The 26023-nt window shown below is 34.6% G+C and overlaps 1 protein-coding gene across 4 annotated transcripts in view; it reads right to left on the bottom strand.

Annotated features, from left to right (window-relative positions):
• LOC138710226 (zinc finger protein 431-like) overlaps positions 1 to 26023 on the bottom strand; it is a 38459-nt gene that overhangs the window by 2502 nt on the left and 9934 nt on the right. For 2 of the 4 annotated variants that reach the window (XM_069840896.1, XM_069840895.1), the window contains exons 3-5: positions 19113 to 19250; positions 13421 to 13500; positions 790 to 2365 (exon numbers count right to left, since the gene is read on the bottom strand). In XM_069840896.1, coding sequence (XP_069696997.1) covers positions 1792 to 2365; positions 13421 to 13500; positions 19113 to 19250 — 792 coding nt within the window. In that variant the 3' untranslated portion in view covers positions 790 to 1791. The other 2 variants (XM_069840897.1, XM_069840898.1) reach the window with 2 other exon arrangements.

The following is a 26023-nucleotide window of genomic DNA, read 5'->3' on the forward strand; positions in this document are numbered from 1 at the left end:
GATGCTGTTATTCAAATGGGGTTCATTGACCTCAGGTGCAATTGACGTCTTGTTGAGAAATTTGATAATTCTAGCTCAATTACTTTAATCCAATTTTATAAAGAATTAGATCCCTCGAAGTTTCGCCATTTGCGCGAAAATCCTGCAAAAAATTATTGAATTGTTCGGAAGCAGTTATGCTTGTGAGCAAAGCTTTTCAGTTGTGAAGATACTCAAGAATCAATACAGGAAACAATTAACTGATGCTAATACTTTAAAAAGCAGTATTCGAATTTGTCCTTCTAGGAATATAAAGTCTAACATGTAAAAGACTGTAGAGTTGAATTTGTCATAGTAAACATACAAATATTGCATGTATTACGTTTCAGACGATATAAAATTTTTGTTTGTTTTACTATGTATTATTATCCTACTTGTCTGTGGTGTAATAATCATGATGAAGATTTGGAACACATTCTTCTATACTGTTCATCCATAAATCACAAAAGAAGTAAATTAAAATCATCAGTACCAGTTGCAGACGACACAGCCCTGCATATATATTGACTACACCCTAACTCTGGCTACTAGCAACAGGCATCTATAATGAATACCGATCAAAATAACACTCATTTCTCTTGAAAAACAACAACTGAATAGACTACAATGGACTATAATGGACTTTATGTTGTCAGCAAACAGCTGGATACATTAAGAAGATTGATTGATTACTATGTATTACGTTTAATTTTTTTGAAAATGTATGAAACATGTTATTATTGTAGTAGTAGTAGTAATAATAATAATAATAATAATAATAATAATAATAATAATAATATAGTACAGTTTTTTCAGTGAAAGCAAAGATGTACAATCTTGGTACTGTAATTTAATACCGTTTTTCCCACTATAAGAGTACAATTTAATTACTTACTGTATAACACTTAATTTTCTTGTATATTTGAATTGTATGATTCATATAAATTGCTTGAATGTACCTAATATTTTAAGTCTACAGTGGACTATTGTGGACTTTATGTTGCCAGCAAACAGACGATACATTAAGACGATTGATTACAATGTATTACGTTTAATTTTTTTGAATATGTATGAAACATGTTATTGTAGTAGTAGTAGTAGTAGTAATAATAATAATAATAATAATAATAATAATAATAATAATAATAATAATATAGTACAGTTTTTTCAGTGAAAGCAAAGATGTACAATCTTGGCTGTGTAATTTAATACCGTATTTTCCCACTATAAGAGTACTACCATTTCATTACTTACTGTGTAACACTTAATTTTCTTGTATGTTTGAATTGCATGATTCATATAAATTGCTGTGAGTATACCTAAGTCTTTCTGCGGTCACCAGAGGGGCGTTATTAACTCTGGCGTCCAGTACACAAAATTGATTTCTAGAATCATGCTTATTGTATGTGTATGGTATGCAAAGTTATCCGAGATGTTCCAACAAGAAAGTACACTTTTCACAGACTAGATATATAAATCGTTTCTCGCCTGTATCCATACTTCATGCATTTTCAGGTACCGTAACAGCTACAATTATTTTCTATAGATATATATCTCGTTTCAGTTATCTCTCACCAGTATGCAGGCGTTCGTGAGTTTTGAGGTGGCTGGATTGCGAGAAACACTTACCACAGATATTGCATTTAAATGGCTTCTCGCCTGTGTGCACTCGTTCATGCTTTCTCACATCACCTAAGGTAGAAAAACACTTTTCACATTCAGAGCATTGAAATGGCTTCTCGCCTGTATGCTTGAGTACATGTCTTTTCAGGGTTATCGACTGCGAAAAACATCTTTCACACACGTCGCATTTAAATGGTTTCTCTCCGGTATGGAGGCGTTCGTGGCTTTTGAGGTGGGACACTTGGGAAAAACATTTCCCACAAACATCGCATTTGGTTTTTCGCCTGTGTGTACACGTGCATGTTTCCTTAGAACACCCGATTCCGAGAAAGACTTTCCACAAACATCGCATTTGAAAGGCTTCTCGCCTGTGTGCTTGAGTACATGCCTTCTCAAGGTTAACAAGTGCAAGAAATACTTTCCACAGATATCGCATTTGAATTGCTTCTCACTTGTCTGAGTCTGCAATTGACATTTCAGAGACAAAGAAGATGAAGTTCCAACTGTTTCTTTCCGAACTGAAAAAACAGTTTTGTTGCTGTGAGATTGTTTCTTCACGTTAACGTCCCCTGCCAATACTTTGTCATAATTGCGAAAATGAATAGATGTTTCGTTGGTAGATATCTCCGAAGAACAATTTTTGGAATTATGTTCTACTGTCAAATGTTCATGGGCAATACTGTCACTCTGTGACGACACATTAATGCCATGCGTACCTGTAACGCTAGGATGTAAACAATAGATTCAATAAATAAAAACACACAGCTGCATAAAATTGCACAAGGAATAACATGTAAACAGTTGAGGTTAATAGCAGGTTTCAGACTCTCATCCATATTGTGTGGGAGAACTAGAATTTTACAACTTATTTTGTATTCTTGACATTCCTGTCCATAAAAGATTCATCACCAGCAATCTGGAAGGACTGCACACTGTGCCTGCTGCATTTGCTAAGTTAAGACTAGGATTCATCACTGAAATTAACGTACTAACAAAAATCATGTCAGAGAAACTGAAGGTGTATAAGTGAAGCTTGAAGGGAACTTCCTCTGCACTCGTATAGCCAAATAATGAATGGGGAAATAGATTTTACATTTTTGAGGATGTCAAGAAAGATGGTTTTGCATAAGCCACAGATAAATGACGATAGAAAGACAGTTAAATAACATAAGACATATCAATTTCAAGTTTCGAAAAACTGCATTTCCTCTTGTATACTGCAATACACACTGCAAGGTTCTAGATATTGTAATGGTAATCTTGCTGTATTTTTAAAATGTAGAATGGAATCAATCAATCTTCTTAATGTATCAAGCTGTTTGCTGACAACATAAAGTTCACTATAGTTCATGTAGTCTATTCAGTTTTTGTTCTTCACGAGAATATTTTCATCGGTGTTCATTTATAGATGCCTGTTGCTGGTAGCCAGAGGTGGGGTGTAGTCAATATATACTGCAGGGCTGTCTCTTCTGCAACTGGTACTGATGATTTTAATTTACTTCTTTTGTCGTTTATGAATGGACAGTATAGAAGAATGTGAAATCGGTGTAGGTACAATTGTGTGACAATGTGATTTGTTTTGGCTCTTGTTAAAAATGTTTGAACATGTCTGGGCAAGTTTTTATACATTTTCAGGTCATTTGGTTTCTTTTGTACAGAGCCAATTGTTGATCCATAGGTTTATAAAATGAGACTTTACTGAAGCAAAAGCACTGGATAGAGATATCACTCGAAGAGGTCTTGGTTGCAAATATGTTGCCTGTTTTGCAATATTATCGACTTTCTCGTTTCCAGGTATACCACAATAACTAGGTATCCATTGAAATGTTATTTCCTTTTGGAGTTTTTTTAGTTTACTTAGTTGTTTCTGAATTGGAATAATTATATGTGCGTATAGGTTTGGTAATATTTAATTATATTAAATATAGCCCCCTGGAGTCGGTAAGTATGCAAATAGATCTTTCAGAAATTTGAGTAACACACTGAAGAGCAGCATCAATAGCTAGCAATTCAGTGTCAAGACTGGAGGAGGATGAACATCGTATGAAATAAATTTCTTGATATTTTGGAATATAATACCCTGCTCCTGATGTCCCATTATTAGGATTTAGTGATCCATCTGTATAAATTTGAAGGTGATTCTTGTATGTGCTGCAGAGTAGTTCCATGGCATCTAACTTAAGAATGTATGGAGGATCATTTATGGAATGATTTCCTGGAATTTGTATGCTATGTTCTGGAATCACTCATTTCCATGGAGGGATTTCGTTCACAACTGGAGTTTTTAGCAATGAGTGTGTCTGTGATATAGATTGGTATTTCTTCTTTTTTATTTTATAAAAATTACAGAGAATATTATCTGACAGTTTGAAGAACATCTGAAATCTGGATGATGCTTGCTGAGATCTGGATGAGGCTTGCAATTTTAAATGTATTTTTAGATCCTTTTGTAATACATAGTGTCTGATTGATTGAATATTACATTCAATTTCTAGGGCAACAGTCGATGTGATTTTTGGTACTCCTAAGCATAATGTTAAGGTTGAGTTTTGAAGAACAGAAATTTTTTGTAGATGAGTTGCTGATGCTCCTCCCCATATTTCACATCCATAGGTCAATTTTAATCGTATATAAGCATTATAAAACAGACGCATTGTCCTGATTTCTGATCCCTATTCCTTATTAGCTATGATCTTCAGGAGATTTAATCGTGGTAGACACTGTGAAGCAACGTTGGTTAAATGTGTTTTCCATAAAAGTTTTTCATAAAAAATTAATCCTAGGATCTCAGGAGTTTGATTGTACTGAATTTCTTGATTATTCAAATAAATGTGAGGTTTATAGTTTTTAAAACTATATCTTCTTGTGAAGACAGTATATTCAGTTTTTGATTGTAAGATAGATAGATTCCAGTTGGATGCCCAATTACTGATATTATTTATAGCTGTTTGTATAACTTTTAATGATTCGTTTGGATCACTGTTTGTAGCCCATATTGTAACATCATCTGCATAGATTTTTACATCAGGTAAGTCATGTAACATTACATTAAATAAATTTGGGCTTAAAACAGAACATTGAGGTATACCACCTGTAAGTTTTTTGGATAAAGATAAATGATTATTTACTGAGGTTTGAAATGTTCTTTCATTAAGAAAAGAATGTATAAATCTTAGCATTCTGCCTTTGATACCAAGTTTCATAGATTGTAATAAAATGGATCTGTGTGGAGTATTATTAAAAGTGGCTTCAAAGTCTATCATTACAGCTAATGTGGTCTTTTTTTCTCTGAAACCTTTATAAATTTCTTGAGCAAAATATAACAGAGCTTCAGTTGTGCCACATGATGGTCTAAAACCAAACTGATATGGGCTTAAAAGATTGAAAGTCTCAAGTCTCCAGGTTAATCTTCTATGAGCAATGGATTCCAGTAATTTAGAAATGCAGGATGTTAAAGATATTGGTCTATATGATTTAGGGTCCGATTGTCTTTACCTAGTTTGAGAATAGGAATTACAATTGCATTTTTCCAAGTTTTAGGATAAAAGCCTGTTTTCCAAATATTACTGAAGAGATGGAGAATTTCTTGTCTAATTTTATCAGAGGAATTCAATAACATGCTGTAGCAGAATTGTGTAGCTCTGATATTGCCAAGTCTATTTCTTCAGTGGTAAAAGCATTGTCTGTTATATCATTATGAGGAAAAATAGTTGAATATTACTTGTAAGATATTGTTCTTCTTTGTTCATATATCTAGGCCATGATGAATTATTAGTCAGCCTTTGGACATAGTGTAATGAATTTAAATACTATTGTACTATTATGACTATAATAGTATTTAAATTCATTAATATGTCACATCAACGGACGTGTATACATCACCAAACATCGTAAGATGAAGATGACATAGTGTAAATTTAAGAGTTCTGCCTTTTTAGCATTTTCTGTTATTATTGTTTGATTACTATCTTTAAGGTGGGTGATGTATTCATAACTCTTGCCTTCTATGGTTTTAAATCTTTTCCATACAGTTGTAGGCGGAGTATTTGGGTTTAAGGAGTCAACAAATTGCTGCCAGCTTGTTCTTTTGGCTTCAAGAATACTTCTTCTCAGGTTTGCTCTTCCTTTATTTTATTTTGTCATCAACTGTCCTCGTTTTCATCCATTCTTGCCGAGCAGATTGCTGTTGTTTTCTCATGTAAGTTAAATAATTAGTCCACCAGATGTTCATAGGTCTACAAGACTGTTGTTTGATAGTGGGAATAGACTGTTCTGCTGCAGTTATGGTGATATCAGTAATTTCTGAAGTTCTGGAATCAATAGTTTTTTGAGACAATGCTGTTTCATTATTAAAATAAGGAAATGTAGAATGGAACTGGCATGTAAATGTAAGTACAAATTTATATTGTAAGGGAATATTAAACAAAGCAAAGATTTCTAGATCAAGAGCAAACCAATCTCAAATCACAATGACACATGCGCATTAAGATAGTTGTGTTTCACATGTAGTCACTGAACTGGCACACATGTAATTTTTGCATTAATATTTTACGTTTCCATGCTCATCTATATTACTGACTAAAATATGCTGTGAAATTGACTTCAGTATAATAGATTAGTAAATTATTTTACACGAGTGTTCTTGAAGAGATAGTTTTAAATTACTTTCAAACTGACTGTCGCAGATCAGGCACAATAGTTGAGGTTGGAACAGTTTTCAACTTCTCATAAACTCGCTGCAGAAACAAACAAAATGGCTGTTAGCGATTCAGACACCTGAGAATAGAGAATGGAAGAGTGAAAAATAATGAATGATAGATGTAAGAAAAAGCATAAGCAACACCACTGTACCACAAGTCATCAAATTAGAGCCAATCTGAAACTGGATTCGATGGATCTCCTCGAAACCAGATTCAAACAATTTTCTTCACTTCCAGTTTCCTTTAATCATCTCTGAACGCTATAATGTCTTATAGGAAATTCTATAAATGTGCCTCATTAAAACTTCTTGTCCTACTCTGGGAATAAATACTCATACCCTCAATCTTACACCGAAGAATCCAACAACATTTCAGTTTGTGGATCTCATGGTTGATTACATTGTAATTCTCTTCAATCACAAGTAAAAGGTTGGAGTGATACTTTCACCGTCACAGACAGAGTTGGCCAATAGGGTGCCTGAACAATTTTTGGCCTCAAAGAGGTAGTATGTGGATGTACATGGGCATCTAAACATGAATTACAAACAGACAAGGGTTCATAGGAAAACTGTGGGGCAGGAATCTAATAAGCCTGACTGGTTTGGCTGGAAAGAATTAAATTCTGTAGTCGTATAGATTATTTTTTTTATTGGGTTATTTTATGACGCTGTATAAACATCTAGGTTATTTAGCGTCTGAATGATATGAAGGTGATAATGCCGGTGAAATGAGTCCGGGGTCCAGCACCGAAAGTTACCCAGCATTTGCTCGTATTGGGTTGAGGGAAAACCCCGGAAAAAACCTCAACCAGGCAACTTGCCCCGACTGGGATTCGAACCCGGGCCACCTGGTTTCGCAGCCAGACACACTGACCGTTACTCCACAGGTGTGGACGTATAGATTCTATTATATTAACCCAGGAGAGTCAGTACATACAGTGTCATTCAGGTGATCGTATATCTCACATTTTGCTAAGGCAAGCATTACATTGGATTTTTTCTGTTATAACTTTTAAGAGGGATGAAATACATAGTCGGAGTGACAACACATGTTTTCTTAAAACTTGGGGCTTTCTTTTGATGTATCACAATTTACAGTTTGTTTTAAAAAAAATGCCATACCTGCTTTAATACTTTCCGGACCCACTGTGTTGAACATGTTCCTATTTTATTTTAGAAAAGGGTAAGTTTAGGAAATCTTAAAGGCAAATAATAAATCCGAATAAGATTAGAAGACCACTGACTTTACAAAGACATGAGAGTAATTATTCTGTCATAACTGAGCTACTGGTCTCAGAAATATTTTCTCTACAGAGTAATGTGTACTGTTCGAAGAAAATTCTTCTAGCAGGTAATATCCAACACGTATAAAGACAGGCTCAAATTTGCAACCCCTTCCATTTTGGTGTGACTGTCATTTGAATTTGATACTTAGCAAAATGCATGTACAACGACCAACACTGGTTAAGAAGTAAAAGAGGAAGAAGGAGTAGAACATACGCAGGCAAACTTAAGTAATACCATAGTGAAGGCAGACATCACAAGAACAGACAGCAAGAATGAAAGGGTGATGTGGTACGCACTTCACATGTAATGGTGGCCTACTGCTCTAGAAAGTGATGGAAAATTATAAAATAAAGGAGAGGCTTGAGACTGTTGCAAATTAGTTATTTAATTATGTTGTGTCAACTGTGGGCTTATCTAGCATTTATGAAATTGGTGATAGTGAAATGTTATTTCAGCGAGATGAATTGAGATTCGCCATTGATTACATAACATTCGCCTTACAATAAGAGTAGGCTAGGCTATACCTTGGAAAAAGTCCAAACAGGATTCGAACACATGATCAAGTGCAGCCTCAAATCAAAATATTTCCTACTCCAGCAAGCTCTCTTCCAACAAAAGTATCTGTACTGTACTTGAGGATTATATGTCACTAAATATGATGCACAGAAGTCCTCCACGAATCTCCCCTACTTCCGTTCCCTATGAAATCTGAGGGGCATAACACAATGAACTGTAATAGGATATGTATTGGTTACAGTGACGTGCAGTCCACCCAAGCAACCCAAGCACGGCTTGGGCAGCACTGATTGATTATAAGAATCACGATATCTACATAAATACATGATTAAACTTTCTGTTTATTTAATCATAAAGTCCTGAAACTTTTCTAAGTACGTTTTGTTAATTGCAAGTCGCGTGATGGGGCATATACAATGCACATACTGCGTTCCAGAGCTGACATCAGCGTGCCAGCAGTGCTGAATGCAGGTTAGCATGGAAGTTGCCATGACAACCCACGTCATCATAATTTCTAACCAATGAGGGACGCCTCACGAGACTGCAGTAAATGTATATACCCCAAGCAGCCGGTAGTCTGCTTGGGCTGCGCGGAATCGAATGAGTGTAAAACGTACTGTTTCTCTCGCGTTTGTTTGTACCGGTACTTTGTAGTTACAATGTGTACGTGTATATAAGTGCAATAAAAAGTTTTCATTATGTCTGGTGATAATAATAATTTAATACAGCAACGAAAGCTAAATACAGTAATTTAACTAAAGCATTACGGGATCATGATGTTGTTATTGCACATATTCGTGCTTTTAACGCACTCGCGACTTTTGTAACTGTGCATATTGAAACTGAGCAAAGTGACCAAACACAACAAAGTTTTATTCTACATAATGAAAAGGTAACACGCAATAGAGACATTCTGAAAAGGCTTATAAATGCCGCTTGTTTACTTGCAAAACTGGAACTTTCATTTAGAGGAAACAGAAGTCGAAAAGGTCCAACAACCGTTGTAATTATTTAGAACTTTTGGATTACACCGCCCAGTACGACCCTCTTCTAAAAAATCACTTGGAGACATCTAAGTATTCAAAGATGTATCAAATCATATTCAAAATGATTTAATTGAATCTGTTTCCAGTGCACTTAATAAGGAAATTAAACAGTAATTACAGAAATCTGATTTTTTTTTTGCCATATTACCTGATGAGACAACTGACGTCTCAAATAAATCACAATTTTCTCTCGTTTATCGATATACGATTGAAGGAAGGGTGGTAGAGCGGTTTGTGTGCCTCCGTGATGTGAGGACAAAACAGCAGCAGCACATTCTGATCTTATTTTTAAGACATATTCAAGACTTTTCAAAATGCAGTAAGAAACTTGTCGCACAGAGCTATGATGGAAGTGCAGTGATGGCCTCTTCATTACATGGTGTCAAGCTAATATTAAGGCTCCTTTTCCACAAGTTTTGTTCACTGCTATGCACTGTCCCAAAGTGCTTCAAGTATTCCTGAATGCCGTATAATTTTTGCTTCTCTTTTTGGGCTTGCAGTGTTTTTCTCCAAATCATCAAAGCGCACAAAATTTCTTGATGAATTTCTGGGTCGACGATTATTACCACATTTCCCCAACAAGATGGAATAGCTCGTAGTTGCAATAGGCCTAATCTTATAGATTTTGTAAAAAAAAATGGGTACCAAATACCAACGTATTTTTATAATTAGTAATGTTATAAGTATTTGAATCAAACATAAATAGTAAGAAGGAAAAGAAAACTTGACTGCACGGCTGCTTAGGTAATCTGTTGGGCCACCGCACGTCACTGACTGGTTAGTGTAACATTTATATATTCATTGGAGTCCTACATCCACGTTATCACTGTGTAACATTTGCTTTGATACATCGATCGGGTATAAGATTTTAGTAACAAAGAAATTGATATTGTAAATAACATTTCAAATTACAATAAATAGAAAGGACAATCATCTCACTATATTTATTTTAAATACTGCACAACTTTATTTCGAGATGATTGTGCAAGCATGTACTTACCAGAGAGAATGACAATTCAACAACAATAAGAAAAGAAAGAAAAATGAAACTAACAGATAATACTAATCTATATGTATAATTTGAACTGGTAATGGAAATTACGGGAAAACTGCTGAACGGATTTTAATAAATGACCCCTCATTCTGAAGCCTGGAACCCAAAGTTTTTCAGAAAAATAGTAGTTTTGAGTGAAATGTCAATTTTTCAACATAATTTTCCTATTTTCTAAAATCCATCTGTCGTCACTAACTAAATGCACTTCAGAATAAAACAAAACACACACTGCAGTAAACAATATTACACGAAGGCCATGATCTGCAAGAATGCTGACATATTTAGAGCTCAAATTAAATTGGTTATTAAAAATTTCAAGACTTACTAAAATTAATTTACAGGTCTGATTCTGTGGTGTGTAATTTTCTGAGTACAGCTATACAAAGCTTGAGGTGGCTTGGTGACATTATTACAATTAGAAATGAGATATTATTATAGTTAATGCCATGCTGTGAATATTTTTCATTCATTTTACTATTAATGCTATATTGATGATATGAAAGTGAAACGTTTTGGGGTTATTTAAGTAGATGTAGAGAATATCTTAAATTAGATCTTGATTTATATAATTTACTGAGTGGCGGCTATACAGCATATATAGTATGTCATTGAAAACTATAAAACTTACGTAAGATAATAATATTGTTATTAAAAATCAAATATTTTTGTAGTTATTAATCAAGTGGGGTTGGGTCTTTTTCATATATTTAATGGTGGTGTGGTGTCGATTTATATGCGTGATTTTCTTCAGTATTGGCTCGAGAGAGTGTAAAAATTAGAGTTCTTAAGGAAAGACCAAAAGGTATTACTTACTGATAAAATATGAGGCCTACAAGATTTTGTAGTCTCCCGATCATTTCAGCAAGATCTCTTTGCAGGATAAAATGATTTTACCCTCTACATTTCAAGGTAGTTCACGAAACATGCAGCAGCTATACAAGACGCTATGTCTATTGTTCGAAAGCATAGTAAACCTGACTTCTTTTTTTTTTGACTTTCACCTACAATCCGCAATGATCTGAAATAGCTATTGCTTTACTCCCACATGAAAAACCGACTGATCATCCTGACATTGTTACTTGCGTTTTCGCGTTGAAACTCGAGAACAGCATGTGTATAGGTTCAAGAAAAAGTATTTAGCATAAAAAAATATTCAGAGGGAGTATGTTTCATTATTATGGAAGCAAATAACTTTCAAAATGTCTGGTATTTTTCATTGAAAATAAATCTGGAAATTTGTTATTTGAACGTCTAATGAACTTAGTTTGCAGCATTTGCTGCACAAGCCACTAGTAGTATTATAATCATAACTACAGCAAGATCTTCATGTTTGAAAAATAAGAATAAATGGTAGACCGAATAAATTATATAGTAGAAAAGACTTAGACATAGTAAAACAAGTAAAATGAAGATTGCAATGAGGTCGTTATGTTGTAAGGACAGAAAAGAAGCCACTTACAAAGGGAACTGTTAAGAGGAAAGCAAGAAGGCCAAGTAAATCGGTTGGAGGACCTGGAGAAATGATGGCCAAATAATTATGGAGGAGGTACTGTACTGTGTATTTAAAGAAAAGAGTGCCTTGGCGTTTCAAATGAGCTTAAGGTTCTTGAAGTACTATACAGTAATGTAGCAGCAGCAGCAGCAGAAGTAGTAGTAGTAGTGGGAGCAGTATTAATGGTGATGGTTATGGTTTTAATGTGGTCCTATGCAACTTGAGAATTAAAATATACTCAGACGTTCATGTGAACAACGTCCATAGGTGTGGTACAATATATCACAATACCAGTGGCGGCTCCTGCATATTTCTTAAGAGGAGGAAAGAAGTTAACAGCGCAAAATTACACCTTCTTGAGAGAAACATGCTACAAATTAGCCTACATGCATACATGTAAGACCAGGTAGTATTGGGGTTGGCCTTCCTCCCTTTTGTATAGCAATAATCTGTTTTTGTAAACTGAGTTTCCTAAATTGTCAAAAATATAATATGTTTTCACTTCCATTCATTGTTGAATAATTGCACAAATTAACAATTACAAGGAAATTCACAACCTCACAGCATTTTTCCCGCACACTAGAGCATCACACGTGTTGGAAGAGACCAGTTACTAACACGTAACCGGAACCGTTTTACAGAAATGAAAATGAGAAATAATCTTTTAGAAAAGAGAGAAAACTGCACCCACCCACGTGGTCTGTGTTGTCACATGTACATTTTACAAGTTTAGTATCACATGCTTTTGAAGAATGTCAGTTCTTGTAAAGTCATACTACCATTATTGTTCAAAGCTGCCGGTGGCCGATTAATTTTTTTATGTTAAAAATAATGTAGTTTGCAGTACTTTCAATTTCAAAGATATTTGTGCAAAACTGACAACTTGGCTGTTGTCCTGTCTAGTAGACAATGAATGGAAGTGAATTTCAGGGGCCAAAAAGATCTGCGATACTAATGTAGAACTACTTCCTCTTTGTTTTATATAAATCCAACTTTAACTTTCAGATATCCTCGAAAGTTTCAAACCATGAATAGTAGCGTTTATAAAGTGCAATGAATAATATATTTTGATCTAGAATTAAAAAAAAAAAATATATATATATATATATATATGGTGTCTTTCATAGCTTTGCGTTAAAACTGTTTTTATTGTGTCTTCGCCTAGATATGTTATAGTCTGGTTGAATGCAGCATCGTTAGATGGCAGCAGTAGCGAGCTTGCTGTAGGACCAGTCGGTTTCTACTTCCCGCCCATGCGTTGATTCAGAGGAGGATCTCCTCCCTATCCGTTCATTTACTTGCTTTAAAACTCTGCTTCTTTCTTTGGCCGCTAGCGTGCTGTTGTCTATGTGTATTAACTGCAGTAAAGGAGGAATGGGTTGACATTCCTCCACACAAACAATCTCGCATCATTCTCACAGTTTTCTAGTAGCACATGAGTGTGCGTTGTTAAAAACTCGATCAACCAAGGTTTTCTTATAGCTGTGAACTTAAAAATTATCGGATCTTCCTCGAATTTAAAAGCATATATTTAATTTGGTACTTACATTCAAAAGAAGAAAAATGTGAGGAGGACATTCCTCCTTTCCCTCCCCCGAGGAACCGCCACTGCACAACACATCACAAATGTTTGCCAAACCTATATACTGGTAATAATTTTTATGAGAAAATGAAGACTCTCACACCTTTTAGTGAAGTTTTCATCCTCCTCTTCTGTTACTTCCACCTTCAACTCTTCCTTCACTCTGTCCAAGTCACACTGGTCCTGAAAGTAGAGAGCAAATAAAATAGAAATTTGGAGAAACTTTACCTATCAGTTTTCGATGCCAGAGGCTTGCATTTCAATCCCATTGAATCCAATTATAATTTTTAATAAAAGAAGACAGTCTTTGTGGCACATGATTCATGTAGTTCTTCTGTTCCCTATACCTTAACCATGAAACTAACCAACTGTTGCTGCAGAAATGAACTCGAACTATGAATCATTATTAGAATGTCTTGTCACCAATTTCGTAGAATTCACCTCAACTTAATAGTACCGAAGGATTAAACTGTGTGAACAGAAAATTCAATACTACATATCACTGTAGTAAACGAATTTTCATTAGTTGTGTGCTTATATTTTGTGCTTGTGTTACATTTTATATTATTGCATAAGGGGCCTATCTCACTGGACCATTGGAGACCCCTCAATTTGAGACACACCAGGATATACTCACTAACATTTTTAAGCTTTCCTTGTTATGTCTGGCTACTCCATTCTGCTCACTGCATTATCAATGCCCACTGTTGCCATTACACAAAAAAGAATAATTAACGTACAGTTAAAATTTTACCCATCGATCAAACAGGTTCATCAACATTAAATTTCACTTGCAAAGCTGAGACAATTAGCTGTTTTTCTGTGAATCCATAATATATAACCATAAACAAAAACTCGTATCTTTTCTTGCCCTTTCTTCTTTTCCTTCTGATCTTACTTTGGTTTTCACAATGATTCAGAGGCCTTCTGGAATGCTGGGAATGTTTGTGGATTGATATCAACAAAGATGTGCAATAGACATATGGGCTGGCTTTGTACATGACCATCTAGTTGAACCTTATCTGTTGCTTAAACACTCTCCACGAAGGAAAGTATCTTGTATTTCTTTGTGAAATACATCGTGTCTCTTTCAAACCTACCACATTTTAAAAAATCGTAGCTAACAAAGTTGCAGAATTAAGAAATGAGACTGGTATTAAAAGAAAGAGAAACTCAAAGAATTATTATTTCATTTGTTTGAAGTTAATTCATCTCTTACATGTTGGGCAACAAAAGCATAAAACAAAATGGCGTCTCTGCAACAACGCGCACAAACTGTTTTCTGGTATGCAGAGATGAAATCAATAATAATAATGATAATAATAACAATAATAATAACAACAATAATAATAATAATAATAATAATAATAATAATAATAATGTATGATTTGAGGCTTTCTCGGCGTTGGTTCGCTAATATGTTTTCACGGGATATCAGCCGCGGGAGTTAAGATTTTGGAATGCTCCAAGCTTTCGACTGCTATCTCTGCAGCCATCTTCAGGGAAGTGATGTCCGAACAGAAAGTCGAAAGGTTATATAGATGTTAGGCTGTCTCAGGTGAAACGGGATTGTTTGGCGGATCGGCCAATCCGGGGCCGGGAATTGTCATCGCTCGTAAGCTCCGCCCCTCCCGGGATTCCTGCGTGAAGTTTGGCGGGCGGCGATAATAATAATACAGTGCAAAGAAATTACGGAAAGAGAATTTGACCTGCCATCTGGTTTTAATTGTTGAACCATTTGCACTTTGTAGGGGTACAAACGAAGTTGCTTATGAAGCACTCAATGCACAGTTGATCTCGGCACATTGAACTACCGGGATGCATGGCGAATTGATTTTTGAGGACTTCTCTGAAATCTTGCTCTAATTTCTTCAATCTTCTCTTCTGAGACACGTCGACTAGAACCTCCAGATTGCCAGAAACTTCTCACACCATGCCTTAATGGTTTTCCCATCAGGTGCATTTCCTCCATAATCTCTCCGGTAATTTCTTTGCACTGTAATTATTGATTACGTCTCTGGATACAAGGAAATAGTTCTTTGTGTGGGAGGAAATTAAAACGTTTGGTTTATGAGAACTCGATAGATATGGCAGAAGAGCTGGTTGCTGCATTGTTGAAGCTGCAGCAATTATTCGACAAGCTCCTGGCAATTATAGATCCGAAAAATGGGTTAATAAATGCTTTTTCTTGAACTCTGCTTAAGTGTCGGAAGTCTTAAAGTCGGACAAAAAGGAGGTTAAAAGCGGCAAAATTCCCGTCCAATGGACAGTACTCAATTCCCCGTCTGCTACAATATATTATACATAGAGTTCCACCACCATTTTTAATCCATATTGTCAGCTTAGAGAGTAAACCTGCTAAATCCATCCATTTAGTCTAAAATGACACTTTTATTACCATTCAAAAGGGAACGAGACGACGAATTGTGTAGGAAAAATAGGTATGCACAATTCAACTTGTAAGCGTACATAAATGCGTGATGAGTAAAACAGCCAAATCCATTTCGTTCAAAGCTCGCTGCTAACTGTCAGTGTGGATGATGTGTTCTATCTTTGTGCGTATTCTCATGTAGTCAAACAAGTTTTGGTGTGTTTATTGTTGTTATCCAAGCTTTTAATGACTGAAACATTGCAGAGATTGTGTATTATTATGATTGTTCAATTACTCTTTAGTGTCAAAGCAATTAGAAATTCAGTTCGTTTTAGATAATTAACATTTTTTTCCTCCATTACTGTATCCTGTACCATAATGAACACAGAGTGATTCTCACTTGTGCACATGGTTCCCACACGCTGGATGCTAGCAAGAAATAGTGTGAGCACCAGGGCTTTGCCATGCACTTGCACAGAGAAGAGGGGCTCCAATTATACAATGCGCAACAAGAAACAAAAGAAAAGTTATCAATAAATGGAATTTAAAAAAATGAGTCTGCCTTATCACATTACAGCAAGTGCCAGAAACATTCTTGATTAACGTAGACACGCATTCTAGAGTAAGATGATGTTCGTATTCATCCTCATGAATTCTTGCATTTTCTCTGATAAATATTGCATTCGACATGCATTACTACCGTACGATATTTTTCGGCTATTTTATTCAGTACCGAATCTATCATTTTCAATTTATTCACTAGTTCATAAATCCTGGAATGTGTTTGAACAAGCACTCCAGAACATTGTTCACAGAACTTTCTTCTAACACTTAAAGAACTGGCAACATACGAAAATATGCTCTTCAGTAGTTGGAGAAAAAGCCATTAATCCAAAGAATACACTATCTGTTATGAAAAACGAACATATATACACTGATGGAAGCCAAGGACTGCTTCGTGTGCAAAAGCATATTGTGCTAAGACATCAATATAATAAATACTTGCTTGTAATAATGCTGCTTTAGTCATCCGGTGAGACAGTAGCATCCAAAACAACCACATTTTACCAGGATATGCAGCTGCACATTTCTGCGTGCACATTGTGGAGTTGGGGCTTTTCCTCTCCATGTGAGTGCAGTTGCTTGTTAAGAGTCGGCATGCATCAAATGCATGTTAAGACTAACACTGATATACACACACACATCGGAGTTTATACAGCTAATGCTCCCTTCCTGTGCCAAGTTTCTGCAAGGATCAGCTTATTTATAATTCTTAAAATGAACAATAACAAATTTGGAATCTGGTAAATAGTAAATTACATAGAAAGGAATATGCAGAATGTATTAATATTGTACATAATAATAAACGGATATCAAATGACAGTGATGTTGCCAACGCATTTGGGTTATATTTTTCAACCAATGTGGAGAATGTTCTTACTGAATATTTTAGTGCAAGTAAATATTAATTATGTATCAAATCTTTAGGCATTAGTAATAGTTTTGTCTTGTATGATATTGATATCAATGAAATTATTAAAACTATTCAATCATTAAAAAATGTTAATGGTGTTGGTACTGACAATACATATATCCTTGAAACTATGAAGAGTGCTTAGTGACATTATTGCATTTCCCCCAGCTGTTGTATTTAATTGTTGTGTTAATAGTGGAGTTTTCCCATCTTTGTTAAAATAGATCTTATTAAACCAATTCATAAGAAAGATGATTCTACTGATGTAAATAATTATATGACTATATCATTGTTAAGAGTTCAGTGGAGAAGAAGACATCAAATGATAGACGACATTAAGATATATGGATCATATGAGGAGACAAAGAGGGAGGCAAAAAATAGGAAAGATTGGAGAAAGCTGAGTTTGCAGTGAAAGACCTGCCCTTGGGAAGAATGAATGTTAAGCACAATTTCTAAAATACTTGAACGTTTAATACATATTTTAATAGAATGTTAGATTTTCTGTTAAAATTTAATTTAATTACTCCCAATCAATATGGTTTTCTCCCTGATAAGTTTACGGAAACTGCTCTTTACGAATTCAATAATTATATTTATAAAAACCTTGATACAGGTAAACATATAACTGTTTTATTTTTTTATTTATCCAAGGCATTTCATAGTTCCAATATTAATTATACGTATATAAAATTAGAGGCCTTAGGTTTTAGAGGCAAAGTTTTAGCATTTCTAAAATCGTATTTGCCGAAAAGTAAGATATGTGTAAACATTAATGGTATTCTTTCTGATGAGTTTAATTTAAATAAGGGAGTGTCTCAGGGTTCTGTACTTGGGCCCCTTATACTTTTATTATATATAAATTATTTGAGCGATTATGTGAAAGAAGGTAAAGTTTTACTATATGATAACGACACCTCTATTACTGTCTGTTCAGAATGTTATAATAATTTGATAAGTAAAGTTGAACTAGCTATCCGTCAATTCAAAAAGTGGTGTGATTACAATAAATTAATTGTTAATCTTAATAAAACTCTATGTTTAAATTTGTCAATAGACTTGTGGATACAAATTTTACTTTTCAATTTGGGGATATATTGACTCAAAGCCAACATAATAAAAAATTTCTTGGCATGGTTATGGAAATCTATTGACTTGGAATGAGCAATGTGATCTTGTTGCTAAAAAACTGATCTGCTAATTTTGCCATTTTGCAACTGAGAGATATGATAAATACCAAAATATTAATCTCAATATATACTCATTGCTTATTCATATCATAGCCATGCCACATACCGTGTTTTAATGGGGTAATTCTACCAATGCAAATAGGATATTTATTTCTCAAAAAATAATTATACGATCCATCTTTAAATTAAAGAGTATTGACTTATGTGAACCTTATTTTAAATAATATAAACTTTTAACATTTACATTTATAAATGCTTAATTTTCTTTAAACAGACTGAGAATAAATACAACAAGAATTCAGATTTTCATAATTATAGCATGCGAAATACATATTTGGTCACTGTTGAAAATCATAAACTTAAGAAATATGAAAAATCACCTACTTATACTGGCATTATGTGTTTTAATAAGCTACCATTGATATACAAATTTCAAAGTGAAGATGAAATAGATTTTAACTGATCAATGTTTTTATTCTGTAAAAGAATTCTTAAAATACAATATATGTAATACTACTTGATATGTCAATTATTTTAAATGTATTTTTAATCTATAATATATTTTAATATAATTTATTGTGTTTTTAATCTATAATGTATTTTACCAATGTTTTGAATAGTGTGTACATACATGTATATATAGTAATGTATTGAATAAACAATCAATCAATCAATCAATCAATCACAAAGAGAAAATAAGTTAAAATTTAGGAGACGAATAAAGGAAGAATAACTATCACACCCTATGTACTCCACTTACATCAAGTTCACACTTCACAAAAGTGAAATTAATTGGCACTCGAGCTTCCTCAAATGTCATCTCAGCTGCAGGACTGTAGCTGTGGTCCACACATTCCCCCTTTATCTGAGTCGAGTGCTGAGTCAATAAATCCACTTCCTGCAGAGCAAAGAGACGTTTCAAATGAATAACTGAGGACCTGGATACAATAACAGCGTAAGTCTACTCATGCTGTTATTGCATAAACATCGTTTTCAAAATCCTTAAACCTTCTGCTATCTGATAAACTTATTCTTAATTCCGTCCGCACCTCCTAAAGGTCAGGAGCTCACAGAAATGGTTGCCATGTGCTACGCTCTTATTGCACGGAACAAAACCGATACCTCAGCTACAGCGTGAATAGAACAAAATGGCGCCTACTAATGAGACATGTGCGAGATCAGTGCATAAAAGCGATAATAATAATTATAAATCTAATAAAGTGGTATCTAATTGTAGTGATTCAGGTTGAAAACATAGAAACTGTTGAAGAGTACATCAACATAATGAAAAGGACAGAAAAAATCCAGTACCTTTTCCTGCATGTATCTCAGCCAACTTGATAAAACATTGGGCCTCAGCACTCAAACCATTGTTCCTAAGAGTATCTACTGCGAAAGGGTACAAATTTTCAATTCAGAAATATGTGAAACTTCATTATCACGATGGCAAACATACAATGCCAACTTCCAACCATTTATGTTAATAAATAAGAAGGTTAAATTTCTCTCTTACACTGATTTAAAATTAAATAATGTAAAGAAGCCAGGTGTAAAAATCACAAAAAAGAACCGATGTACTCTCTTTAACAAAGTATTTGAAACCTGAAAATGTAGAGTGATATGAAAGTCAACTGTGAGCTAAGTCAGAAATGAATCTGATTGTAAGAAAGCATAAGAGAAATAAAAATGTTAAACTGAATCATAACCATGTTAATTAATTTAAAGAATCATCCAAACCTGTTTTCGAATCACAGTGCATTCATGTTCATCTGATAAATTAGTCAAAACTTGTATTTAAATAATATTTGTGCATTCCCTGCAATAACAGCGTATGTTAAGAAAATTTAATTATTTATATCCTGGAAATCATGCAAGATATTCAAGTACAAACTTTAGAAATGCCTTATCTGATTGCTAACAACAACCTGTGTAACATTTAACCTCACACTATTATTTATAGTTGAGTTATTCAAATTTAAAACTTTGTCTTTCAATTTTTCAAAATAACTTAAATCTACTTACGCTGTTTTGTATCTAGGTCCTCAATTTACATTGGCTGTGATGAACTTACAGGCTACACTCTGATTCTGGGTAGTTGTGCTTGGACACTATTCGCAACACAGACGAGAAATTAAAAAAATAAAGAAAATGGAAGAATAGAGACCAGACATCAATAGCAGTATAAGTCCACTACTGTGGAGTAACGGTTAGCATGCCTGACCGTGAAACGAGTTGGGCCGCGTTCAAATCCTGGTTGGGACAAGTTACTAGGATGAGGTTTTTTTCCGGGGTTTTACATCAACCCATTATGAGCAAATGCTTGGTCACTCTCGATGCTGAATCCTGGACTCATTTCGCTGGCATTATCACCTTTATTTCACTCAGATGCTAGACCAATAAAAAAAAACAGCTGCATACATAGACTGTGAAAAATTGTTTCTGTAGTCTATATGTAGATTGTACTGTACATAAGTGATGTGTATGTGCATGGGTGTGATTCCTTAGAATAATTTTACTCCTTATAACAATGGAAAAAAAAAATTATATATATATATATATATATATATATATATATATATATATATATAAGACGCGCCCGCTTATTACGCTATCCCATGTAATATGCTATTTTTGTCTGGTCCCTGCACATTTCATATATAACACCTTTATAAAATACCCTGTTTGTTGCGCTGAAGTCCCGCATAATATACTCATTTTATGGAATATTTTCTATGCAATTTTCAGCAATGTACTGTAATAGCAATGAAACATCTTGGTCACTGAACTCAATGGTGCCATTAACCTGAAAAGTATTGGTATTCGACCCTTTACCTGCGCATTTAAACCTTCATACTTCATACCTTAATATACCTCACCCTCTTGTTACGCTCTCTTATTCAACTCCTTATCTGCGCGTTTAAAGCCTACATACAGTTACAATACCTCACCCTCTTGCTAACCCTCTCTCTCAAACAACATTCCTCACTCGGCCGTAATAAAATTCTGGAAATTTTTGCCGGGCAGTTTGTTGTCCTTTAGTGTATTGAAGTGTCTGTGAATGTGATTACAATGAGTGTTAAACGAAAAGCGCTTTCTGTGTTGGAAAAATTGGAAATCTTACGAAAGTACGATGAGAACAGTACTCTTACTCAGAAACAACTCTCTGTTTCATTAGGAATCCCATCATCGATATTAAGAATGATAATAAGAAATCGCGACTCAATCACTACAGTTGCGACGTCGTCGGGAGGATGTAATCGCAGAAACTGAAGTGTGGTAAACATGAGGACTTGGAGAACATGCACATGGCAAACAACTATAAATGATTTTTTTTCCGAAAGAATTAAGTACACTACATATTGTAAATGCCTTTGACGTACAGTACAGTAATTACATAATGGAGTAATACTATATTACCTTTCATGAATCATGTATTTCAAGAAAGAAAAATGCTAACAGATACTGTATATAAGTCAAAATTAGTATACCCGCCTAATACACGGTCCCGGTTAATACGCGGTCCCTTGAACAGCGTCTTATCGGGGTTTTACTGTATATATAATTACATAAAATACAGTAATACAAGGGAGGGGAATAACAATAGCAATAAAGACAGAAATATGGTAGAAATAAACAGTGCAGAAAGGACAATCTGTGACAATAAATGTAATAATGTGTGAAATGAGGGGAGATATGGAGAAGCTATTAAGGGAATTAGTTAATGGGGCGGAAAATTGAATAAGTAAATAAGAGGAGTGATTAGAAACTTGGAAAAGAGGGAAGGGGAGTAATGTAAATCTAGCAGTAAAAATAAATGGAAAAAATGAGAGTCCAAACAGCAAGCAAGAGCATTAGAATGAACTGAATTGGAATAAGAGACTTAACGAAAGTGATTTGTTGCGTAACGTAGATTGAGTTGGAAATGATAACGAAGTACAGTGAGATGATTTGGAGTAGAATATAGAAAGGAACGTTAAAGGAGACAGATAAGGTGTAAGAGAGTGTTGAGGATGCGTTGTGGGTGTGTTCTTTTGTGTGTCTATAAATTTCGTATTTTTCGAGAGTATAGAGTTTCTGGTTTTTGGTTGAATATGTGGTATTTTCATGTCAGTTTCTATGTTGCTGTAGTTGTGATTGTTGTTTATTAAGTGTTCTGCGTAGGTTGAATTGTTGTGTTCTTTAGTTATGGCTCTGATATGTTCTTTGTAACATATTTGAAAAGATTTTCTGGATTGTACAATGTAGAAGTCATTACTACTATTGCATGTTAGTTTGTATACACCTCTCATGTTATATTTGTACTGTAAATTGCACACCTCCAAAACGATTCAACATTAAAAGACAAGTTCTTCGGATCATCACTTGTTGATTTCTATTCTAAGCTTATGTACGTTTCTCACAAAAAAAAAAAAAAAAAAATCTGAAGTATGGGAAAATGCATTGTGCATGCTGTCCATATTTGGTAGCACTTATTTGTGTGAACAGCTGTTCAGTCAAGTGAAGCACGTGAAACCAAATAAGGACAAGAATGATGGCTCCACACTTCTGCAAATCGCAACAACCATTATAAAACCAGACATAGATAAATTAGACTGGATGGCATTTCAGAAGATGGTCAGCTGTTATATGCGCCATAGCATTTCTGGTATGTGACATCACAAGTTTGTACAGTAGATCCAATCAGAATCAGTCTGTGTAGTTCCCGAGTTCGTTTGTTCACGTGTGAGTGTTTCAATACATTGAATAAGTAAAACTAACATTTACTCTGTGTGTGTGTGTGTGTGTGTGTGTGTGTGTGCGTGCGTGTAAGATAAATAAATGGAAGAAGAGACTGTAACAAGAAAAGTATTACATAGGCAGAAGCGGAAAAGAGTCTTTAAGGTGTATAATTATTTTAAAAACGTTGACGAGCAGAATGCTGCCAGCCATCTTGATGCTGGCTGCAACATTGGCAACGCACAAGAAACGACAGTAGAAGCATGTGGTGTGGCATTGAGAACCGTGCAAATAATATTGTTAGTGAAGAAAAGAGGGTTTGTTTGGTGTCATGCTTACAGTAATCAACGGCTAAGGTCATTATTGTCTTTTGATAATTTAAATTCTCTCCTGCGCTATTTGTATTACACGTGCACGTGAAGTACGATGTGGCAATGTTGTACGCTACCTTGCCCTCTCTATCTGTCTCTCTCGACGCAAATGTTAGCAGACACCGTCTTCCAAATTGCCGTCGACTCTAGTACAGCAAAAGAATGTAAAATTTCTCATTAGTAGACTGCATTAAATGAGTTGTCAAATTTTGACTATGATTCCCAATGCTTTTGTACATTTCTGTATTAAATTAATTGTTATTTAAACATATATATCATTCCTAATGCTTCGAAAAATCTTTCATGCATAAGCCAATGCGGCCTGCTAACAAAAAAGTTTGGAGACCCCTGTATTAAATTATTTGTTGATAGTCCTTGTGGTTTCAAAGAAGTCAAGAAGTCAGTTGGTGAAACACAGCCTGCTCACTATCTACAACAGTATTGAGGAACTGGAATGTGTAAAGACATTTATTGCATGAATTGTCTAGATTTGGCTTTCATGATCAATGAGTTAGAAAGAGATTACAGAGCAGAGCGACCATTGCGCCACCATGTTTGAAGAAAATTGAAAGAGCTTCCGGCATTAGCATAAGCGCCCAAAACAAAGTGGACGTGGCGATAAGTAACGTTGGAATTGTGAAGCTGTCAAAATTTCGTTTGCATAAACCAGTTAAACTGAAGTGGAAATACCTTGTGTTTCGTCAAATACGTGCTAGTAACTTAATCTAAAATAAAGAAATTATATACGCTAAATTTAAAACACTTGAGCTATTCCTAGAAGGAAAACTTAAAAGAATAATCTGAGCAAAATTGTCATGTACATATGACAAAAAAATTAAATTATGGTTTATTTAATGATGCTCGCCGGTGTGCCAAAATTTTGTTCTGCAGGAGTTCTTTTAATGCCAGTAAATCTACTGACATGAGCCAGTCGCATTTAAGCACACTTAAACGCCATGGACCTGGGCTGGGATCGAACCCGCAACCTCGAGCACAGAAGGCCAGCGCTATACTGACTACGCAACTGAGGCCGACCATATAACAAAGAGTTCCAGCAATATACTGAAGAAAACGCTAATATTCCTGGGTTTTACAAATGCGACCTGCAAGATTGCCTATAAAATGAACGAGTATGATTCGAATGATTTTATGAAATGTTTTCTCAGTCTCTACACGTTGCAAAACTATTTATTATACCATAAGATACAGAATGAAAGTAGGCCCTAACTGTAGTAAACAATCTTTACCTCTAAGCTTGTAACTTGAGTAAAACATGACCAAACACGCTTTCAGTTTTTTTTATAACAGTAGTGTATAATTATCGGAATGTGAACGTTAGGCCAACAGCTGGCTGGTCTGTCTGGACCCTTCAAGAACTGTGTCACCATAGATTATTATTATACCGAACAACAAATTTTTACTTTTTGTCTTGCTCCGAAATAAAAACAGGTGAATATTACTAATATATGTGGCCTAAATCTGAATTTAAAATCCAAATTGCCCTATCACGTACCATTTTCCGCGGAAATTGAATTGAATTTTTTAATAAAAAAAAATCTTGTTTTTAAATTTTTCACTGCTACTGATAAAATTATAACACACTAGGTATTCAAAATGCCTCATAATACTTGAAAAATGTATACTGGATACAAAAATGATGTTACATAGTTTAAAACACAACAACAATAAAAATATTTCATGTGTATAATGAAAAAATCTCGGAATTTGAACTTACATTTAAAAGAATTTTCTGGACGACTTCTGTTTACACCTAGACCCGGGACTGTCTTTCACAAGGAACCAACACAAGTCTGCAAGCATGCTGGATCATGATCTTCCTTTATTTCGCCTTTACATTTCAGATATTTCTTGATGAAATCTTTTTTCATGCTCATCGCTTACCACTCCAAGGTTAGGAGGAAAGAAATCCAAATGAGAATGTAAAAAGTATATTTTGAGAGAAATATTACACTCCATTTTCTCATATGTACTTGTCATGGTTTCCACAACAAGTTCTATGTAGTTGTCTAACTTAGAATTTCCAAGGAAATTTGAGCAAATATCTTTGAATGTGCTCCATGCCATTTTTTCTGTAATGTAAAGTTTTTCCTCAAACAAAGAGTCAGTCATAACTTTGTGAATTTGTGGACCGATGAAAATGCCCTCTTTTAATTTGCCTTCACTCAAAAAAAGTGAACTTTTCTTTTAAATATTGAAAACCACACTTTTGTTTGTTCATTGTGTAGACCTCACTTTGAACTGTTATGAAATTTACTGAATAGAAGGGACCAATACTTGTTTATTTCTTGGAAGTACACAAGAACATGCCCATAACCATAAGAAACCGGAAATAAGTTATAAACTCATAAAATTCATTAGCTTTCGTTTTGGTTTACAACCCAAAACCAACGTCAGATGTTTCCTGGAAGAGCACTTATCGAAAATGGAAATCATAGTACATCTTTAAAACCTTACATGATACCAAGAAAAGAGGTCCATTTTCGGATTCAGCTCACACCAAACCATAAAGAACACACTGTTTTAAGTCGAAGCAAAATTCTTGTTGTTCAATGTTATTAGTGTA

This window comes from Periplaneta americana, chromosome 12 (assembly GCF_040183065.1).
Source record: "Periplaneta americana isolate PAMFEO1 chromosome 12, P.americana_PAMFEO1_priV1, whole genome shotgun sequence".
NCBI classification, from domain to species: Eukaryota; Metazoa; Arthropoda; class Insecta; order Blattodea; family Blattidae; genus Periplaneta; species Periplaneta americana.